Below are 21,464 nucleotides of genomic sequence, written 5' to 3' on the forward strand. Positions count from 1 at the left end.
TGCTTTCACATATGAGTATCACTAGCTTACATCTGAAATAAAGATTAACCCTTAACAATAGCTATTCATTTCATAGCGTAATAAGGAAAGTCAAGTTGTAATCTCAAAGATGCTCAACAAATGTACGCGTATTTCTTCTAAAAGTGCAAAGCATTGCTCTTGCTGGTGTTTTCCTGACATTCCATGATTGGTGTTTGCAAACATGTTAAACAAATGTATAATCATACTGAGTTGAGCACAAAACTGATATTTGTTGGCACTACCATTTCCAGCTCGTGCTATGCCCTATAAGCAAATTGTTTTCTTCCTAAAGAGATGTGGTGTATACCTGTAATCCCTGCATTCTGGGATGCTGGGGTGGAAGGATTTTAAATTGCTCGAGCTGAGCAATTCAGAAACTTACTGAGACCCTGTCTTAAAATAAAAATGTAAAAAAGAGCTGGACATGAGTTTAGTGCAAAAGCCTTGGGCTCAACCCCCAGAATTGCAAAAAAAACAAGACAGTAAGTAATTAAATGATCACGGTATATTGTACAACCACTGAATAAGTACAAAGAATGCAACTTAACTCTTAACCTCAGGAAAGTTACACCCTAAAAGGAGACAGGCTGTGCTATGCATGGGTAGGACCTGAGAGCATCTCACTTGTCTCTGAAGTGGGGCAAGAATGGGGGTTACTGGGTAGATACTACCTTGGCACTCTTCAACATAGATAAATGAGAAGAGCCGGGCAAAAGGTGAGGGTGGCAGCAATAGAAATCCTTGGGCCCATAGAAGGCAAAAGTAATGCTACCCACAAAGGCATGTGGTGGCTGGTGGTGATAAAGTAGGAGGGAAGAGGGACATGTGCACTGCCTTTCCTCCAGGAGCAGAGAGAAAGATTTGCCAAGAGATGAGAAGGAAGAGATGCATATACATGAGACTACAGAAGGGTTTCTAAGCAATGTTATCACTTCTCAACTTTATCCCAGGGACAGTAGGTTAACTCATGAAGGATTTCAAGCAAAGAAAGGTCACATATTTCTTTCTGGAAAAATTGCTCTGCAACAGCAAACACTGATTTTGCAAGAAACAAAAACAAAACAAAATGAAAAAACAGGTTAAAAGATACACAGACCAGAGGTGCACAAACTTTTTGACTACAGTAGATGTTCCAAGGTGGGAAAGAGGCCCTGAGCTTTTCCATCCTCCATGTTTCCACTTTACATTGAAAAAAAAAGCTACACAATAAAGAACTAGAGCAGAACATGAATCACTTATATTTTCTTGATAAGCGAATAATTAATACATACTATAATTTTAAAAATAACTTCATTTCACATCTTCAATCTTCTGTTGGTGCTAGTGATTAAACCCAGTGTTCCGTGCACATGCTAAGCAAACAATCTACCACTGAATAGCACCCCAAGTCCTCAACATGTTGATAAGCAGAGAACTACAATAAAGAATAAAGCTTAGCAGTGTTGGTCCTGCAGACTCATAGATTTGTCCTGCTCTGTACTCACAAAATAACATCAGACAAGACACTGCACTCTCAGAGCAGAGGTTCATACTACTGACTACATAAATATGGCCCAGAATGATGCAAAGTAAAAACTCCAATACCTTCTGTGACTTTTCAGCTACCATGATGACCAAATTAAAGTTATAGGTCCCAAGAGAATAATCATACAATTCATTAACGTCTACCAGAAGGAGCAAATACTTCAAGGCCTCTTCTGCACTCACAGCATCAGGAACAGATGAACCATTCTCTGTTGGTGTTCAAAGATACAAACAGAATCACTTGAGGGAAAACCTAAAGACCTTAAAAGGCAGAGAAATGTATTTTTTTGCAGAACTGGACACCAAACCAATACACATTTTTGACTCTTTCATACATGCTTCATAGGTCACCAAACACTTGATGTAGGTCTTAAAATGGCAATCAAAGAGTCACATGCTAACTGTAGAATGTGGTAATGACACGGTAATGTCATCTGCACAAGACCAATGATTATCAAGCCCATATTAAACATTCTGGGAGCAGGTCTCTACCTTGAAGCTCGTGTACCTTCTGTAGCACAATTTCTAGTTCTGGAGTAGATTTCTTCACATGAGATGTGAGTATTGATAGGCAGTACCTGAGATAGTAAGTGAAGAGCAGCAGAATAAGCTGGATAATGACAACTACCCACTTCTGTAACATAAAAGATGCCAATAATGGCAGCACCCATACTTGTGAGGGTTGATGCTCTCCATGGCTGTTCTCATTGCATCACAGATAATGTCAAGGTTTTTCTTGGCAGGATCCATGGACAGATGGGCGCTGCTGGAAAGTGGAGGAGGGTACATGGTCTTTGTGACATCTTCTTCCCTAAGAACAAATGTATATATAGGCCTCTAACTAGGCATTGTGGCTCAGGGATCAAACTGTTACACATACCTAACAAGCTGATGAGATAAAGTAAAAGTTAGCAATAACAATTTCAGACGTAAATAATTCAAGATTTTCTTTAAAATTTTATATAAGAAAGAAGATAAATGGAATGATTCGCTTTACAATTCTTTTCAGTCAGGGATCTATCTTAGACATGCAAGTCTTGGAAAATTCTCTGAACTTTTGAAAAGAGTTTAAATATAAAAAATATTGAGAAGTAAACCATGTCCACAAAAGACTTGTACAATAATGTTCATAGATGTTCTATTCATACTAATCCCCAAAAGACACCCAAATCAAGGTGTCTAATAACTGGGGGATAAATAAGCAAATGGGAGTATATACACAACAGGATATTATTAAGCAACAAAAAAAGAACAAATTAATGATACATGTGCAAACACTGATGAACCTTGAAACAAATGGCTGGGTGAAAGCAGCTTCATTTACCCAGAAGAGTAAATACTGTATGACTCTGTTTTTATGTAGTTCTTTAATAGGTAAAATGACCCATAGTGAAAAACTCACAACAACAGTTGCCCAAGGGATGAGACACAGGCACTAAATGAAGAGGAATTTAAGGAACTTGATGTGACTTGTGCATTTCACTGCAGACCGACCCCCCCATCTCCGAAAAGTGCCCAAACTAGCCTATACACAAAGAATACAATCTAGTTAATACTATGGAAGGTGAAGCCCTGAGAGATTAAGTGGAACTGACTTCTACAACTTACTCTGACATCGGTTTAAAACAGATGGGTGGGTGGACAAATTACAGATGGTGAGAAAGCACATATAGGAAAATTTGAAATGGAGATTTAGGGTCCTAAGACAGGATATTTCTGGACAATTCTTTCAAATTTCCAAATGCTTAAAATATTTAACAAATTGGAAAACAATCATCACAGGCAGACACCATTTTATCTCAACCCCCTAAGAGAAACAGTTTTAAATGTATAGCTAAAAGTCAAGGTGAATAATAATATTGAATGTCATGTTTTAGTCATACTTTTAAGTAGACTATTTTTAAAAGAAGAGAAAATAAAATCTGGCATCTAAGAGTTACAATGATTTTTTAAATGAGCAGTAATTTCTCTAGCTATTATATTTTATTTCCTTAAAAAGACAAAATTTATGAATTATCAAATACTTACTTCAATTCTGTGAAAAACAAGTTAATATGATTTACAGAATCTATCTGTCTAACGAAGGTTTCCACATTTTCAAGAAATACCTACCAAAAAAAAGACAAACATTTTGAATGGGATCACATTAGTTCAAATATATTGTAAGCTATGGTAAATGCTAGATTTAGAAAATTACCTTAGGGTTATGGTCATGAATCAGATTGAGATTAATTCTCAGTTTTCTCATGCATTCAAAAGCTTCTTTAAACATCAGCCTGTGAGGGGACAGAATGGATGGAAAGAGTATTTCACAAAAAGTAAGTTCCCTGGGAGTAGCATATTTTCATTAAGATAAAAAACCAGTTATAATCCAAAAAAAGCTTCAGGTAACAGATCTACTGTTTTAACAAAGTATCAGTGGACACCTATCTAATATAAAGTTTGCTCCAAATAGACTCAGAATTTTGATTGCTTCTTTCACAACAGCAACCCAGGCTTTTCTGGGTCAAGACTCCTCTACAAATCTATTAAAAGCTATGGATAAATACACATAGATAGTTTGCTGTACAATTTTCCTAGTTCACAGACCACCTGAAGTCCATTCAGGTCCTGCTGAGTTAAGAGAAGCCCTCCTTTATATGAGCTTCATGATTCATTTTGTTAGGAGTATCTACCACCACATATAGTATTAGGGTCATTAGTATAGTATTTAGGGTCCTAAGACAGCATATTTCTGGACAATTCTTTCAACTTTTCCATATGTTTAAAATATTTAACAAACTGGAAAACAATCCTTGCAGATAAAGACACCATTTGATCTCAACCCCCTAAGAGAAATGAAGTTCTAAATGTATGGCTAAAAATCAAGGTGAATAATAATTTTAAAAGTGAATAGTAAGTTTCTGAGAATTTGATTGAACATATCTGCAATAAAAGTTTTTTGTACTGGTAAGCTGTAAAAATTATATTAAAATACTCACTGTCTACAAGGGTCAAGCTAGTCATACACATGGCACTTACTTGTCCAACCACTTCCGAATCTGAGCTAAAACCAGGGCTCGATGATGAACAACTTCTAAATTCCCTCTTGGCATCTTAAAAATAAGTGAATCAAAACAGTAACGTTTTTAATTAAGTGGACAAAAATCTGAATAGCAGGATACATAATTTTACTTAACTCCCTCATTATTTCACAATGTTGCACAAGCAATGAGAACACTTGTAGCAGAATCTAGTTGTGCTCAGTATTGATCTGACTTTCAAGCAAAGCTTCCGTTTGAGCCTAACTAGTCAGAGCCTGTTATCAACACTCCATTGTATAAACCTAACAACCTACCAGAAATTTGTAATAAATGACTTAAAAGGATAAAAGAGCCCAAAATAAAATCTTCAAGAATTGTTAGTGACTTAATGACAATCACAAAGCCTGAAAAATCAGTGTACCTGTAATATAAGCTTTGTATCCTGGGGCATAACTGTGACAATCCGTGAACCCCTCTCCACCTTCCGCAGAACTTCCCCGTTAGCCACATGACTACTGCATAGACTTGCCTGCAATGCTAAAAATACCACTAGGTAAGCCTTGAAAACTATCATAAGCCACTCTCCATTAACTGCAGATAAAACACACATATTAAGCAAAACAGAGCAATTAACAACCAGTTTCTATGCTTTCCCACTCAACCTCAAGATTATTAGCCCATGTGATGAATGATCTAATAATTCCTGGAACCTGTCGTCGCTCTTACACAGCTGTCTAAATTCTCAAAACAATTTGGAAAAACATAAGGGTGTCAGGGCAGCTTCTCTACTTCACAGCATTACCAGTATATAGTATAACCCTATCAATAGAAGAAAGAGACTGTTTCCAAGTTAGTAACAAAGAAAATAAGTGTGCTTTTTGTTTGTTTTGTTTTATTTTGGTACCGGGGATCGAACTGTAAGTGTGCTTTTTAAAACAATGAAGACACACACAGACACATGGGGCATGGAATAAAAAGGACGCCAATATCCTACAAATCATAAGATGAAGTCTAGAAGTACAAAGGAGAGTGGGCATAATGAAAAAAGAAAGACTATAACCCAAAGTTAGAGCATACTGCTAGTTTGGGATCTAGAGGCTAACTCCAAGTAAAATATCATATCAGTTATATAGAAAAATTCTTGTTTAATTTTAGAATGTGCTACTTAAGGGGGGACTTCTATATCTGGAAATCTTTGCTTAGTGATACAGAATAATTTAATTAAGATATTATGTTAAGGGTAGAGGCTAAATAAATGAAATCTAAAAGTTTTCTCCAGCTTATGACTCCATGGCAAAAAGCCAAAGTAGGTGAAGAAATTAAGTCTTCAAGACTCCAAAAGGCAAAAGACCTGGAGGAGAGGCCATTTCCATTTTATACACTGAAAACTTACTTTTTAATGAAGTATCTCTCAGGGAAAAACACAGGCAGGTATGAGAATGGGTTGTCAACAATAAAAACTCATCATATAGTGTGAATGATGTGATATCTGATGCAACCTGCAACAAGGAAAAAGAGACAAGGGGTTGTTTAGCAGTATTACGTAGACCAAACTGTAAAAAGGATCCAACATCCAACCAAGCCTTGATACCTCAGTGTCACTGATGAAAAAGCGACACCTGTCAGTCAGACCAAGGACACATTCCTGCAAAGAAACACAATACAAATTAAATGCAATTCTATTTCAAATTAGTGAAGCCTAATTTCTTTATTACAGAGTTCTACTGTTTTATGATTTCACACCTAAGTCCTCATAACCAGAACTGAATGTAGATACCCTAGATGGACTGTCCAATATGAAATGAAGTATGATGCCTCCCAGTCCAGCAGCAAGTCCTGTTATTACTATCTTCTATACTGATCTTGAATACATCTCCTGTCCTATGTCATCAATTCCTCTCTGTTGATCTTCCATTCCACTCTCATGCCTCTCCAATCTACTTCTCTGGGCAGCCGGACCACCTATCAACCATGAAGCAGAACACATGACTCAACTGGCTAAAAATCATAAATAACTTTCTGTTGCTCAGCTCCAGCCACACTACCTCCACTGCGTCGTCTAAACACAATGATAGCTTTCCAAGCTCAGGATGTTTCTAGTTCTTTCTTCTGGGAATATATTTCTAGAGGGAGCTTTCTTCTTCACACTGCAGCACATACATCACTGACTCAGAGATGTTTCCCTACACCACCAAAGATTCCCATCTTCACAGCTACCATTCTGTAATTGCTCCTAAGCACTTCATTATTCTCTTATCATTATGCCTTATTGATTTCCTTCATCTCCCATCAGAAGGAATAGTTTTACCTAGATTGATAGAAGAGGATTAACTCCATTGTTTTAATTTATAAGCACTGCATCCTAATATTTAATGAATGATAACCTAGTGAATACTCTTTTGAATTCACTCTTGTTGTCCTAAAATGCTATTCAGTAAAACTAATTTTGTTTAGTTGTTGTTGTTGTTCTTTTTATTAATTGAGTTTATTGGTACATTTAAGGTATACAGTACAATTACGTTCATTATTGGGATCTTGTACCTTTACATGACAGGTCTTGGTTCTCATTTTTCCCCTTGTCCCTGCCCTCCCTACACCCCTTCCCCCCCTCCCCATTTACAAACACTTTATTTCCATTTTTTCATTTTCTCATAATTTTTCTTTTCCCTTATTACCTTTCCCCTACCCTTCCCATTTTCCCTATACCTTTAGCCCTTTTCTTCCTATTTCACATGGTCAATTATATCATTAGGATCTTATATACTATTATAGAGTAAAACTAACTTTGAGTATTCTGTTAAACTAGGGATAAAAATCTTCCAATCATATACAGTATCTTGTTTAATTCTCATGAATCCTGAAGGAAAGACACTTATTTTCCCATCTTATAGATAAAGAAAGTATGGATCCAAAAAGTGAGACACCTTCCTATTGTTGCCTTGGGATTTACTAGAGACTCAAATCCAACTCCAAGGCCCACACTCTTTCTATACATCATTCACTGGATAACTATTTTAAGTGATAAACTTCCTTATCTTGTGTTCACTTACCTCTCCTCCAATCACAGCCAATTCAGTCTGTATGCATGGATAAGGAAATCGGACAGGAAATCCACCAGGGCTCTTCCATGGTTCAACAGCCAAAGAAGGTGACTCTGCAAGATTGGCATATCTGGTTTACAAAGAGCTAACTGTCTCTTTTTAAAAAAACAAAACAAAACAAAAAACTGTTGACACCAATACTTCCTAAAATACTTAATACACAATTTATATCACTTTCCAAATGTATTTTAGAAAGTCACTAGGACACTCTGCTCATTTTAAGAAAAAACAGAAGCAGAAAATATTTGCAAATTCTACTCTACAGCTTAGAATTTCCCGGATAATTAAAAGCCTTAGTCAACAGGTTGAGGGTGTAGCTCTGTAGCAAAGCACTTGCTGGGTTCAAGCCTCAGCACTGAGGAGGTAAAAAAAAAAAGCCCTGACAAGATACTGATATGACACTGTCAAGTACAAGAAAATAACAAGTACATGTTTTCAAGAATTAAATATTTCATAAGAGCTAGACATGTTTTCCTAAAACTTTGATACTTACCCCAAAGACACTTAAGTATCTGGCCATCAGCCAGCTGCAATGCTACCGATTTGGTCTTGGAACTGCAACACAGAGTGATTATAATCCCCTCCACTGTCACAGATGAGCTACAGAAAGTTTAAAAGGGGAAAGGGGAAAAAAGATACCATTACTCTTAAAAGCAGAGACATTTCATTGATTTTGCAAAACAGAAAAAAAAAAATATATATATAGGTACTGCACTGCCAATTTCAATATAACAGAGTCCACAAAAAAAAAGTATACATCAGGAATAGGAAAACTTGTATAAATATTTTAATACTAAATTTACTGAGATATCATGAGAGTAATACAAGTGACCTTTGGCCTCTACAATTACAAGAGGTGGTCAAAGCGGTGGCCACTAGCTTCCAGATAGTTGTTAGTATGGTGCACTGCTGAAGTGTGTATACGTTTTTTTGGCGGACTCTGTACATATACTCATGAATGCACACATAATCTAAGTGTACACACACATATATACAACATATGGAGAGACAAATTACTATAAGTCCAAGCCCAGTGAAAGCAGTAACTTGTTACATAACCCTATTTTCTGCAAAACTGCTGCCTACAATGTAAAGTCATTATACCTATTTTGGCAGTAACTTACTATAATTTAATGTCTCATTAGATATTCCACAGTACCAGTATCATTTTTCTTAAACTATAAATTGCATGAATAAACTGGTATACAGAAAAAAGGACACACTCAATTTCTCTCTTGCTATCATAAGCATGAAAGAAAACTGTATTAATAAGAGGGATTTTGTTATTGCCATTACATTTTTTCCAGAGTCTATGAATAGAGAGAAGAAAAATTCCTTAATAGAAGAGGTAGTTAAGACTATCTTTTAAAAAGCATACCTATAGTAATGCAAGCTATCAATTGCTAAAAACTGGGGGACATTCCATTCCTTAAAGACATAGTTTACATGAACAAAATAGTTCCTGAGAAACAAGTCAAAGCAGTAGAAAAATATTGTAAATGGCTTTGTTTCCAAAGGAGGTAACTCTATCTAGCTTTTCTTTCTTCAAAGTAATGATAAAGAACTTCAAATTTGAAGAGAAGAAACTTGCATAGTTTAGATATTTTAGATAATGTAAATTGTATGCATTCAAAAAGCTGGTCAATTTGATATATCTTCAATGTTTTGCCTCTATTGGTATGTCTCACTTTTCACTATTCCTTGATATAATTTTGGTCTGTTATTTTGATATGGCTCAACAGACTTAATCCTCTTCCAAAGTGTGTCTAACAAGAAAACCACTGCTCAACTTTGGTCTTAGAATTTTTTAAAAAAGGCCTATGAACATAAAAGATCACAGCATAACGTCACATGTTTACTGAGCATGGGGAGAAGAGAAGGACTGCAATACCTGAGGGTGAGCTGCCCTTGCTCCTCAGCCACCTCAGAAGAGGCTATAGTCAAACGGTGAACAGCAGACCGTGGGCTGACCTGACTGTGGCTTACAGCCAGGAAACTGTTTTCTTCAATCCAGGTGAGAAGGGTGAGCTTCAGTGGGTTTACTTCTTGATCTTCACCATTCTCAAACTGAATTCTGTTTTAAATGTTAAAAAAAAATTTTAAATCCAAGATATGAATAAAACTTTAAAAGCACTGAACTTTTAAAATCTTTCCTGAATAAAGAATGAACCATGTAGTAGTACACGGTCATCTCCCAATTATTCAGAGGAACAAAACCTGAGCTAAATACTAGAAAAATCCAAAAATAATGTCTGTCTGGCTTAATCTCTCTTCGTATTTATTTTAAAGACATGGGGGCGGCTGTGCCCGAAATCAAACTCAGGGCCTCATGTTTGCCAGGCAGGCGCTATACCACTGAGCTACATCCCCCGCTGTATTTACTTTAAATTAAGCTTCCCACAGCCTGAGATCTTTAGAGTTGAAGAGAACATATCAGAAAATCTATTGTACAAGGAAATTACCTGTCCCACGCTTTCACTGTTACCACTTATTAGCATTCAAACTAGATGCTCATAGATACCTGGGTCAAAGTAAGACGAGCCTTTTCCTAAGGACCTAACATCAAAGTGACTAGTTTGGGAGATGGTTTCTGTGTATCTGCTGCCTTCTTTAGGGAGCATCTATTTATCTATTCACCTGACCTATGGCACTGTTTAGGGCACTGATTTTGCTACATCACATAGGAATCCATACAGGCTACTTTCTGCTTTTTATATCCAACGACACCTCAGCTCCCACTTAAGAAGCAGGTCATACCATGATCTTCCTATTCAACCATCTCTTCCCAAACTTGGCCCCTTCACAGTATTCTCTACGTAAAATGATTCCCATCTCTGGTTCTCACCAACGCTCTCCCAGCCTTTCCAACCCAAAACCAATTTTTTTCTGCAAGGATCAAGATAAGTGTTCCTGTCATTCATGGTATCTTCTCTGAATGAATTGGATCTGTTCCTCTCAATTTCCTAAAAAATAAAGCTATATTCTAAACTGGATCCTATTTTCTAATTTGCCTTATATTTTATCTTTTAGTAGTTTCAAGTCTGTGTGCTGAAATTTGGATCCAAAACTGTCAGCCAAAATAAACCCTTCTTCTCTGTACGTTGACTTATCTCAGGTATTTGTTATAATATTGGAAAGCTAACACAGTCTAAGAAGAAATAGGCAAATAAATATTCTTTTAAAAGTATTAAACATTATATAAACAGCCCCCAAACTATACACAGGCTGTATACTTAATGTTTATTCAATTGTTATTTGCTACACTAGACTTTTATCTATTAATTTACTAATAGACACTCTCAGTAGGCAGAGTAGGTCAGTAATTAAGAACATAGAATAAACTTGGATCCTGCAGGTAGCAGGTTCATGACCTTGGTCAAGCTACGTATCCTATAACTTTGTTTTTAATCTGTAAGCACTCAATAAATAGCATGTAAAAAAAATTTTTTTTTTTTTTTGCCACAGAAGTGGTATTATAATTTGGCATCTGGGTCATTTTGCAAATGTCCAGTTGTCTGTAAAAAAAAAAAGATTCTGATTCCAGTCCAAGAACTTCAAAATATAACACCCATAAGTTACAGAGTCTGGGATGAGGCCAAGTCCAAAGCTGCACTGAATCATTCACATATTAACATATACCTCCATATATATATGTAAGAGGGTACACCTCTGCCTATAATCTTTACCTCTATCTTTCCTGTGTGATTTTCCCTGGAGAACCAATGGCTATTTTGAGCTGGCAAGTGGGTTCTGACTGGCTTATGATTCCTATTTCCTTGCCACCCACTGGAATACAGAGCACTCAGATAAACTGAGTAGCCCCCTCAATCTGGATGAACAACCATGGCCTGGCTGCTGTATCTCCTTCTAGTTCAACTCAGCAATAGGCAGAGAGTAACAGGTGGTTGACTAGAAAAAAGTGCTGCTTGTTCTGTTCCCAGAGGCCCAAAATAATTAAGAACTTACGTGTATCTCTTTTCCAGATGAGGTGTTCTAAGAGGAACTTTAAATCCACTTCCACCCACAGCGCCCAGTTTCACAGTGGGGTCCATACTTACACTATCACCTAGAAAATAAGAAGGCAGATATTACCATTGTAAATTGTAAACCATTTCCCTGACACTAAAGGGATGGAAGCTCCACAATTAATGAGTTCTAGAAGGTAATTAAAGCAATCTAGAAAACAGCCACATGTCAACCTCTTTCTTAAATCTCTGCATATCTTTGAGGCTTAGCCAAAACCTGCTTCCTGTTAACACCAGGTCAGGTACAACTTTTACCAATAAACAAAACCAGGTGAAGGGCCTGCCTACCTTCTAATTCCGTGCTATTTCCTCCACTGTCCTCTCTCAGTTACCTCACATCTTTAAATCCTCAGCACTCATTTAAAATACATTTTCTTTTCTACTCTTGATCCAATGTATTCCCAGTGGGCAAGGCAATCCTGCAAAAATTTAGTCATACAGGGTATGGTAGTGCAAGCCTATAATCCCAGCTACCCAGGAGATGAAGGCAGCAGATGTTAAGTTTGAGGTGACCCTGGGAAACTTAGTGAGAACTGAGACCTTATCTCAAAATAAAAAATAAAATGGGTTGGGGATGTCATTCAGTGGCACAATATTTGTCTGGCACACATAAGACCTTGGGTACAATCCTCAGTACCAAAACCAAAACAAACAAAAATCAGTCAGAATACTGAACTTCTCAGTGTCAAGCCCACTCGAGGCTTTATAGCTCACTCAGAGTAAAAAGCCTTCATAGCCCTGTAAGAGCTGTTCCATAACATTTCTAGGGCCCCACCCACCAATCTCCCTTCATTTTCTCTGCCACAGCCACCACGAACTCCTAGGCGTTTTCTAAACACAACAGACACCTTCGCAGCTGCTTTTTATTCTCTTCTGAATGCTCTCACTCCACATGTTCATATGGCTCACTCTGATTCTAACCAGATCTCTGCTTAATATTATCCTCAGAGAGGCCTTCCCTGATCATCCTAGATATAAGTCATGTTCTCCTAGTAGGTCCCTATCCTCAAGCTTTCTCCTGTATCTCACTTTGCTTAATTTTTCTCCACAGCACTTACCAAATGATGTACTATACTATCTTGATAATGAACACATTATCATTACTTCTTAAAAAGCTATTTTTAAAACTTTAAGGACTGTAATAGCCAACTATATCTAAAAAGGATTCATGTGAATGGTAGGCTATTGATTTAGCAGGAAAGCTGATGCAAAAGCAGGGAACATTAGCATGAATTAATTAATTATTCTCTCTCAGCAGCTGCCAAGGCTTTTTCTGACTGCATAGTCAAAGGATATTTGAAACAAGGATCATTTCCATATGCCAATTTACTTTATGACATGATCCTAAAGCTTACCAAAAAAAAAAAAAAAAAAAAAAAAAAAAAAAATCAAGTATACCATTGTATCAAGATAGCAACAGAGAGACTATGAAAAGACAACTAAAGTAGGAGCAGGAACTCCTGTGTTAGGTTACTGCCTGTTCTTGCTCAAGGACAGTGCAAACCCTCTGGCACTGTATGCCCTCACTTACAAAGTAGGAAAAACCACCTCTGACATGGTTTCAATAGAGCACAAGACCAACTAAAAACCTGTAAGGCAATGAAAACAGTAAAGCATGTCAAAGACGTAATAAGACACGATGTTATTTCCAGGGTTGAATGTTATTCTTAAGTAATTGACTCTTCAAAATCAGTAAGGCAAACAGAAATGCTTTTAAACTAGAGTAAGCGAGGGATTTAGCTTAGTGGTTCCAGTGCATATCTCTGAAGCCCAAGGGCCCGAGTTCGATCCCCCGTACAAAGAAGAAAGAAAGAAAGAGAGAGAGAGAGACAGAGAAAGAGTGAGGGAGGGAGGGAGGAAAGAAAGTCCTTAAACTAGAGTAGGATTCAAAATAATACAAGCCAATTAAATATCATAATAATACTGAGAATAACAGACTTCAAAATTTTTTAAACATTTAAAAACCAAACAATAATTTGCTTTTGTATACAAGGGGCCCTAATTCAGAACATTTTGGTAACAGTCTTTTAACATACCACATTTGTAGATAGAAACCTGGTTACTGGCATCTAGGACAGCAAGGTCATTACTTTTTTTTGAGTGTGCAGAGAACATGACTTGATTCACTGGATGTGGAAGCAGCAGGTAGTATGTGCACATGGGAGGTGGAATCACAGTCTGTCGGAAGACTGTGACCAACACCTTATCTGCAAGTGAAATAGAAGAAAATTAGATATCCAATGTGTGAAACAGGTACAGTTAAGTACCAACCTATGCACGAGTTCCATTCTGGGAGAATGTTTGTAAACTGGATTCATTCATAAGCCCAACAAAGTGAGTCTTACACACTTTTGACATAAATATACAATGTAAAGCATAAAAAAACCAAACACACACACACACAAATACAGAAGGCCGACTGTACTGTACTACTATATACTATTGCACTGTACTGTAAGCACACAGCAACACAACTGCACAATGTCCAGAAAACACCAGAGCTACTTTCATGATTTGTTTGCACCTACGAATACTCACAATGCGAGGTCCATTTGTGTCTGCAAAAGTTTGCAACTCTACTGTTTGTAAGTTGAGGACTTACTGTATCTAAACATTACTGTAATCCCGAGTAGTAATGATGGCAGAAAATATACACCAATTCTTCATAAAGGTTTTTTGGTGTTTTTCTTATGAATAAGCTTAAAAATAATACGGAGAAAGAGGGAAGCATCACAGGCTCTTTCTGTATCTGGCTATTATCATCCACCAGGCCTGCAGTGGTCCATCTATGAACTTGGAAATTTTGGGTGTAAAAAGGCCAACAGATCAGAGTTCTGGTGTTAAAACTTGGCCTGTGGCCAAGACAGGGAATCAATTTTTTGAAAATTCTTAAAGCAGTTTCCTATGTGTCGATTTGTAATGAGAACCAATTAAGTTTGCTATACAGAATATATGATTGAAAAATCAGTATTACAATCACCACAAAGAATAGACATTAGTACAACAACTCTCATTATGAGTTTAGAAACAAGGGCTGGTGATTTAAGCTCAATGGCTTCGCACCTGCAAGGTCCTGAGTTCAATGCACAGTACCACAAAAAAAAAAAAAAAAAAAAAAAAAAAAAAAATCCACAAGAGTTTAGAAGCAATAAGTAAACTATTTGGGTAACTACTTCACTCACCAATCCAGTGCCCCCCCAAAAAAAGCTTTCACCTAATCTTAAAATACCAACCTAGAAATTAGAGACATTTAGAGCTAAATGGATGCACATTGAGGATATACTCGAGTAAAATAAATAGCACACGTGTAAATACTGAATAGTTTCTCTGGTATAAGAAACTGAAAGTATAAACAAAGATTAAAATGAATAATGGATAATGTGAAATAGGAAGAAAGGCCCAAAGGGGTAGGGGAGGTGGGAGAGGAAAAGAAAGAAGGGATAGGAAAAAATATGACAATAAATAAATGGAAACAAAGCCTTTGCAAATAGGGAGGGGTAGAGGGGTTGAAGGGAGGGCAGGGAATGGGGAAAAAATAGGAACCAAGATACATCATGTAAAGGTACAAGTTCCCAATGATGAATGTAAATGTACTGTGTACCTAAAATGTACCAATAAAAGAATTTAAGAGAAAAAATAACCTATACAGATTTCTATGAAATAAACTGAATATCCTAGAGAAATAATTCGCAAGTACTTGTATCGGCAAACAAAGCAATGTAAGTGGAGGGATACAAGGGTCAACCTAAGTTTGTCAGACCGAGGAGAAAAAAACTAACACAGCCAAACCACAAGATTCTACTACTGACTTCTCTATAAAAGGTCAAAATTTTCAAAGTCTTCAGAGGCCAGATGACTAAATGCATGAAGCCCATGAATAAAGTACAAAAATGAAAATGGGTGTTCTCTCCTGAGAACATATTGCCCCAACCAGCATTCCCAGTCAGTTGGAAACAAAACACATAAATAAAAATGCACCAAACAACTAAAACATAGATTTTTTCCCAGAATTCTGTTCTAACACATTTGAAGGACACCTTAAAAGCTCATGGACACATTCCCCAGCCACTTACTTCCATCAATGACAGCCACATTTGCCAAGTCACTTGAGTTATCTCCCAAGCTCCGGTGAGTCGTCCAGTGCCAGTCATAGCAGAGGTAATGCCAGCCCTGACAGAGAACATGCAGCCGATATGGGGTCACTGGATCCCACATAAGAGACACAATCTTGCTCTTCTCACTGGTGCTGAAGGGCAGACTTTGTTTGAGATACCAATGATAGTTTCCAATAGTCCAAAGTTGAACTACAGGGAAAACAAAAACAAGGTCTTCAGAGGCCAGGCCGACTTTATACTATTTGCTAATGGAAACAGTGACAATTTTGTCTTTTTTCAAATATTTTTTTCTGCTTGGCTTCTTCATTAACATAATAATTCAATAATCACCATCATAATACTTTTAAGTTAAAAGATAGTTTTTCCATAGAAATAAAATGCCAAGCCTCAGTAATTCAGAAGTATATGGTTTTTACCTCTAACCTTCAAACTTTATGATCATGAATGGAAGCTACTAGAACAAGACAGGGTTTTACTAAGTTATAAATGTACTGTGTACCTAAAATGTACCAATAAAAGAATTTAAGAGAAAAAATAACCTATACAGATTTCTATGAAATAAACTGAATATCCTAGAGAAATAATTCGCAAGTACTTGTATCGGCAAACAAAGCAATGTAAGTGGAGGGATACAAGGGTCAACCTAAGTTTGTCAGACCGAGGAGAAAAAAACTAACACAGCCAAACCACAAGATTCTACTACTGACTTCTCTATAAAAGGTCAAAATTTTCAAAGTCTTCAGAGGCCAGATGACTAAATGCATGAAGCCCATGAATAAAGTACAAAAATGAAAATGGGTGTTCTCTCCTGAGAACATATTGCCCCAACCAGCATTCCCAGTCAGTTGGAAACAAAACACATAAATAAAAATGCACCAAACAACTAAAACATAGATTTTTTCCCAGAATTCTGTTCTAACACATTTGAAGGACACCTTAAAAGCTCATGGACACATTCCCCAGCCACTTACTTCCATCAATGACAGCCACATTTGCCAAGTCACTTGAGTTATCTCCCAAGCTCCGGTGAGTCGTCCAGTGCCAGTCATAGCAGAGGTAATGCCAGCCCTGACAGAGAACATGCAGCCGATATGGGGTCACTGGATCCCACATAAGAGACACAATCTTGCTCTTCTCACTGGTGCTGAAGGGCAGACTTTGTTTGAGATACCAATGATAGTTTCCAATAGTCCAAAGTTGAACTACAGGGAAAACAAAAACAAGGTCTTCAGAGGCCAGGCCGACTTTATACTATTTGCTAATGGAAACAGTGACAATTTTGTCTTTTTTCAAATATTTTTTTCTGCTTGGCTTCTTCATTAACATAATAATTCAATAATCACCATCATAATACTTTTAAGTTAAAAGATAGTTTTTCCATAGAAATAAAATGCCAAGCCTCAGTAATTCAGAAGTATATGGTTTTTACCTCTAACCTTCAAACTTTATGATCATGAATGGAAGCTACTAGAACAAGACAGGGTTTTACTAAGTTTTCTTCATGAGTGTTAGAAATATCTTGACAATCAAGACTATAAATCTAGTCATGCATCAGTTAACAACAGGTATACATTCTGCAAAACACATTTTTATGAGATTTTATTGCTGTGAGCATCATAAAGTATACTTACAACAAATGGATGGTTATGATGTCCCTGAGTGATACAATCTCATGTGAGCCACCATTAAATATGTGGTCTGTGTTTGACTGAAATGTCATTATTTTGTACGTAACTGTGCTAAAACACTCAACCTAAGGTCTGGATCAGTATTGCCATGTTGAATTAGTCTTCCAGGTGCTTTTCCTCCAGATACCATGCTATCTGATATTAACTATGACTCAGCTGCCCAAAGAAGATTAGCATACATGCAAGTATCCTTTTTAATGTGTATTAACAGAACAAGACCATATTAGGTCAAAACCAAGTTTTATCAAAACAGACGATACATACAAATTAAAATCTTATAGTAATATTCCTGCTCACGGATTCTAACTTCATGATCACAACAAATAAAACTACACTACTACAATACTTCTATGTAATCCTGAGCTGGTAAATTAGACTGCAGGCTCATACTTCATGAAGAAAGATGTTGTGCCTACTCTTATGCAATAGTTTATCCTCAGCATATCACAGTGCCATCCCTCGACATACCAGTTACTCAGTGATTCTTAGCTGTGGGTATATGCTAAATTCACCAGGGAGTGTGTTTTTATTTTTAATTTTGCAAGTCCCCAGGTTCAATGTCCAATGCTGCCAAAAAGAACTAATTAATTAATTATTGATGTATAGCTCTTATGTTAACACATTGAATCCAACTCTGGAATGAAACCCCAGTATCAATATTTTCCTAAAGGTACAGGCAGGAATGAGAGCCATTATGCTGAATGAGTCAATGTGTATCTTGGTAACATTCCAGTTAAAAGGCTCTACTCATTAGAATTTGAAAGCCACTTAGGAAATAAGCAGAAAGATTTATAAACAAACATGCTGAATATACTGTAGTAGACAATAATGAGAAATTAAAAGCCTAACAGCAAGAGATTTAATAAACTGGCACAAAAGATTATACAACATTTTAAAATGATGCAGATGTACATCTGAAATAAAAATATGCACAGGACTGGGGATTTAGCTCAGTGGTTCTGCCACCTGCCTCACAAGAACAAGGTCCTGAGTTCAGTCCCTGGTATCAAAAATAAACTATTCATGTGACAGTGTCAAAGTAAGTTCCAAGCTATGTACCAACATGTACTATACATGTACCAACTCCCCATGATCCCGTGATGAATGCAATCATTATGTACTACAGACATAACTAGTAATTTTTAAATAAAAAAACAAATTTAAAAAGTAAGTTAAAAGGCCGGGCATGGTGGTGCACGCCTGTAATATCAGCACTCAGGAGGCTGAGGCAGGAGGATCACTATGAGTTCAAGACCAGCCTGGGCTACATAGTGAGTTCCGGGTCAGTCTCACTACATAGTGAGACCCTGTCTCAAAAAAAACAAAACAAAAAAAAGAGCAAGCTACAAGGATGTATCATTACCTATACTTTAAAAAAAAATGAGATCATAGCTATAGTGACATATACACATAAACCAAGAAAACAAGAATATGTTAATAGTGATTGTTGCAGGGCATGGTGGCACATGTCTATAATCTCAGCACTCAGGAGGCTGAGGCAAGAGGATTTCATGAGTTTGACTGATTGCATGACTTTGGGCTACACAGTTAGTTCAAGGATAGCCTGGCTATGTAGCAAGATCCTATCTCAAAAAACAAACTACAGGTCATTATATATACCTATAAATATATATAATACACACATACACACACACACTAATGTTATGGATTATATCTAAATGTTCCCCCCAAAGCCTCACATAGTCATAGGTGGGGCTTTGAGGGGTTGTTCAATCTAGGGTGTGTGATCTAGGATTAAAAGTGCATGATTACTAAATTAGTCCACTGGACTGGTTTGGCATAGTTCTGGGTATAGATGATGGAAAGGGGAAATCTGGTTGTGGGTGGCACTACTCAAAAGATAGGGAGCCTAGAAGGAGTAGAAGGGAGAGGCCCTAGGCTGCTGCTGCCGCCTTACTACTTTGCTGCTTATTGCCTGGCTGCCTTCTGCCTGCCATGAACTGTTTCTCCTCTGTAATGCTCTTCTGCCATGTCACCCTCTTTGGAACCAGCCAACTATGAACTGAAACCTCTACCAACTGTAAGTTGCAATAAACTTTTCTTCCTTTAAGTTTGGGTGTCAGGTGTTTTGTCTCAGTAAGAAAAAAAGCAACTAAGACAAATGAGTACAAGATTACAGGAATTTTTCCTTCTTTTACTTTCTAATGCTTTTATAAATTATTTAATACTTAAAACGTATTTACACATTTAAAAAGCTTTAAGAAAGATTCTTAGCCCAATCTAAATGTCTTCACTTCCTCAATATTCCTTTGTTAACATTTTGATTATCTGCAGCAACACCATCCAAGAAGAAAAAACACTAAAGATTTGCAGTGGTCCATTTGTCAGCTTGACTATGCAATGGTGCCTTGTTTAACACTGATGTAGATGTTGCTATGAAGGTATTTTATAAATGTGATTAACATTTACAGTCAGTTCACTTTAAAAGAAGGAATTCTGCCTTAAGACTATTAACATAAAAATCCTGAGTTTCCAGCCTGGTAGCCAGTGCTATGAATTTCAAACTTGCCATCTGCTATAAGCACATCCACATCTCTTTGCCCAGTCCCTACAAATATCCTACTGGATCTGCTTCTCTAGAGAACCTTGATCAATACATGGCTGAATCCATAAATGATCAAACTTAACCACTCCGCCATGTGCATCTACCCACTTCAGCTTCTTTGAATCCACTAAGAAATTAAATAGAAGGGATGAGAGAAATCCCACGCTCTTCTATTCTCAACTACATTTCATGAAGCATAAGCTAAGATACTACATCTATCTTACCATAGGTTTTCAAAGCAGGATTTTCTTCACTCTGAAGGTCTTCTAGCCAAACAGCAAGCACAGAGGAATCTGCATTCCAGAGCAAGTCATTCACCTAACAGGGAAATTTGGGAAAAAAGCCATTGTTCTTTAGCTATGCAATTACCTTAGAATTATTTGAGAATCTTTAAAACAGTTGAATTTCCTACTCTCACAAATGAAATAACCTCACACTACTTGAGCTGATCCCTAGCTGTATTAACTTACAGAGTTGCTAAATCTTTGAAATGTCATATAAAGAAAGGACTTAAGAATGCATTCTTGAAGGATTAAAAGACACCTAAGAAATTTAACCAAAATACAAGGTAACATTTTTAGACAGTCTGATATAATAATAAGATTATGGTTTTGTAAAGAAAAATAGTCTTAACTGCTAAAGTTTTACATAATTAAATATTATCATTTGATGTGTTTCTATTTTAGCAGAATTTCAATGATACATAAGCTGCTTCAGGTTTAAATGTTCAAAATGAAAAATGTCTTGATCACTAAAAAACTTAATGTTGTCAAAATAAACAATAAAAACTAGTATGTCTATTTCCTTTCTGTACTTTACCTACAATGAAGAAATGTACAAAATGTACAAAAAATAATTTCTCTTTAAGAAAAAAAGGCAGTCATAAAACTATCTATGTTAATGCTTGTATTTACACACCCATATCAAATATAAACCTCTGCAGCTGAAGAAGTCTCCTAAAAAAAATTTTTTTTTTCGTACCAGAGATCAAACTTGGGACCTTGCGTTTGCGAGGCAGGCAGCAGAACTACTGAGCTAAATCCCTGGCCAGTCTTCTAAATTTTATGACAAACAAATCAGATTCCTACCTTAACTTCATCCTTGAAGAAGGGAAGCATAAAGTTACCATGAAGAAGTCCATTTTTCTCAAAAAACACAACATCTTGCTGATTGGGTTTATCTTGTGTAGAAGCAATCAAACTGCCTGAGGGTCTGAAAGCAAATTTAGAGTGTTAAAACATCTAAAAGCTCATCTGGCTGGCTTAAAAACAAGGTGAAATTCAGAAAAAATATTTTTTTCAGCAACAATAAATAAATAACAATCATCATCCAAGAAGTTTCAAATCCTGTATTTCCTTTGTCTCTTGTCAAACAGTTCACGGGGGGGGGGGGGGGGGGGGG

General features: G+C 36.7%; 1 protein-coding gene across 8 annotated transcripts in view; it reads right to left on the bottom strand.

Moving 5' to 3' along the window:
- Positions 1-21,464, bottom strand: part of Elp1 (elongator complex protein 1) — a 61,646-nt gene that overhangs the window by 22,234 nt on the left and 17,948 nt on the right. For 7 of the 8 annotated variants that reach the window (XM_010639289.3, XM_010639288.3, XM_010639287.3 and 4 more), the window contains exons 9-25: positions 21,152-21,275; positions 20,288-20,381; positions 16,781-17,011; positions 13,731-13,901; positions 11,636-11,735; positions 9,561-9,743; positions 8,163-8,269; positions 7,619-7,722; positions 6,160-6,213; positions 5,962-6,067; positions 4,990-5,105; positions 4,567-4,640; positions 3,743-3,821; positions 3,574-3,653; positions 2,219-2,356; positions 2,038-2,123; positions 1,606-1,754 (exon numbers count right to left, since the gene is read on the bottom strand). In XM_010639289.3, coding sequence (XP_010637591.1) covers positions 1,606-1,754; positions 2,038-2,123; positions 2,219-2,356; positions 3,574-3,653; positions 3,743-3,821; positions 4,567-4,640; positions 4,990-5,105; positions 5,962-6,067; positions 6,160-6,213; positions 7,619-7,722; positions 8,163-8,269; positions 9,561-9,743; positions 11,636-11,735; positions 13,731-13,901; positions 16,781-17,011; positions 20,288-20,381; positions 21,152-21,275 — 1,996 coding nt within the window. Of the gene's footprint in view, positions 1-1,605; positions 1,755-2,037; positions 2,124-2,218; positions 2,357-3,573; positions 3,654-3,742; positions 3,822-4,566; positions 4,641-4,989; positions 5,106-5,961; positions 6,068-6,159; positions 6,214-7,618; positions 7,723-8,162; positions 8,270-9,560; positions 9,744-11,635; positions 11,736-13,730; positions 13,902-15,767; positions 15,994-16,780; positions 17,012-20,287; positions 20,382-21,151; positions 21,276-21,464 lie in introns of those variants that run through there. The other variant, XM_019209813.2, reaches the window with a different exon arrangement.

Source organism: Fukomys damarensis, unplaced genomic scaffold, assembly GCF_012274545.1.
Source record: "Fukomys damarensis isolate Sample0158 unplaced genomic scaffold, DMR_v1.0_HiC HiC_scaffold_36, whole genome shotgun sequence".
In the NCBI taxonomy this organism is placed as follows: domain Eukaryota; kingdom Metazoa; phylum Chordata; class Mammalia; order Rodentia; family Bathyergidae; genus Fukomys; species Fukomys damarensis.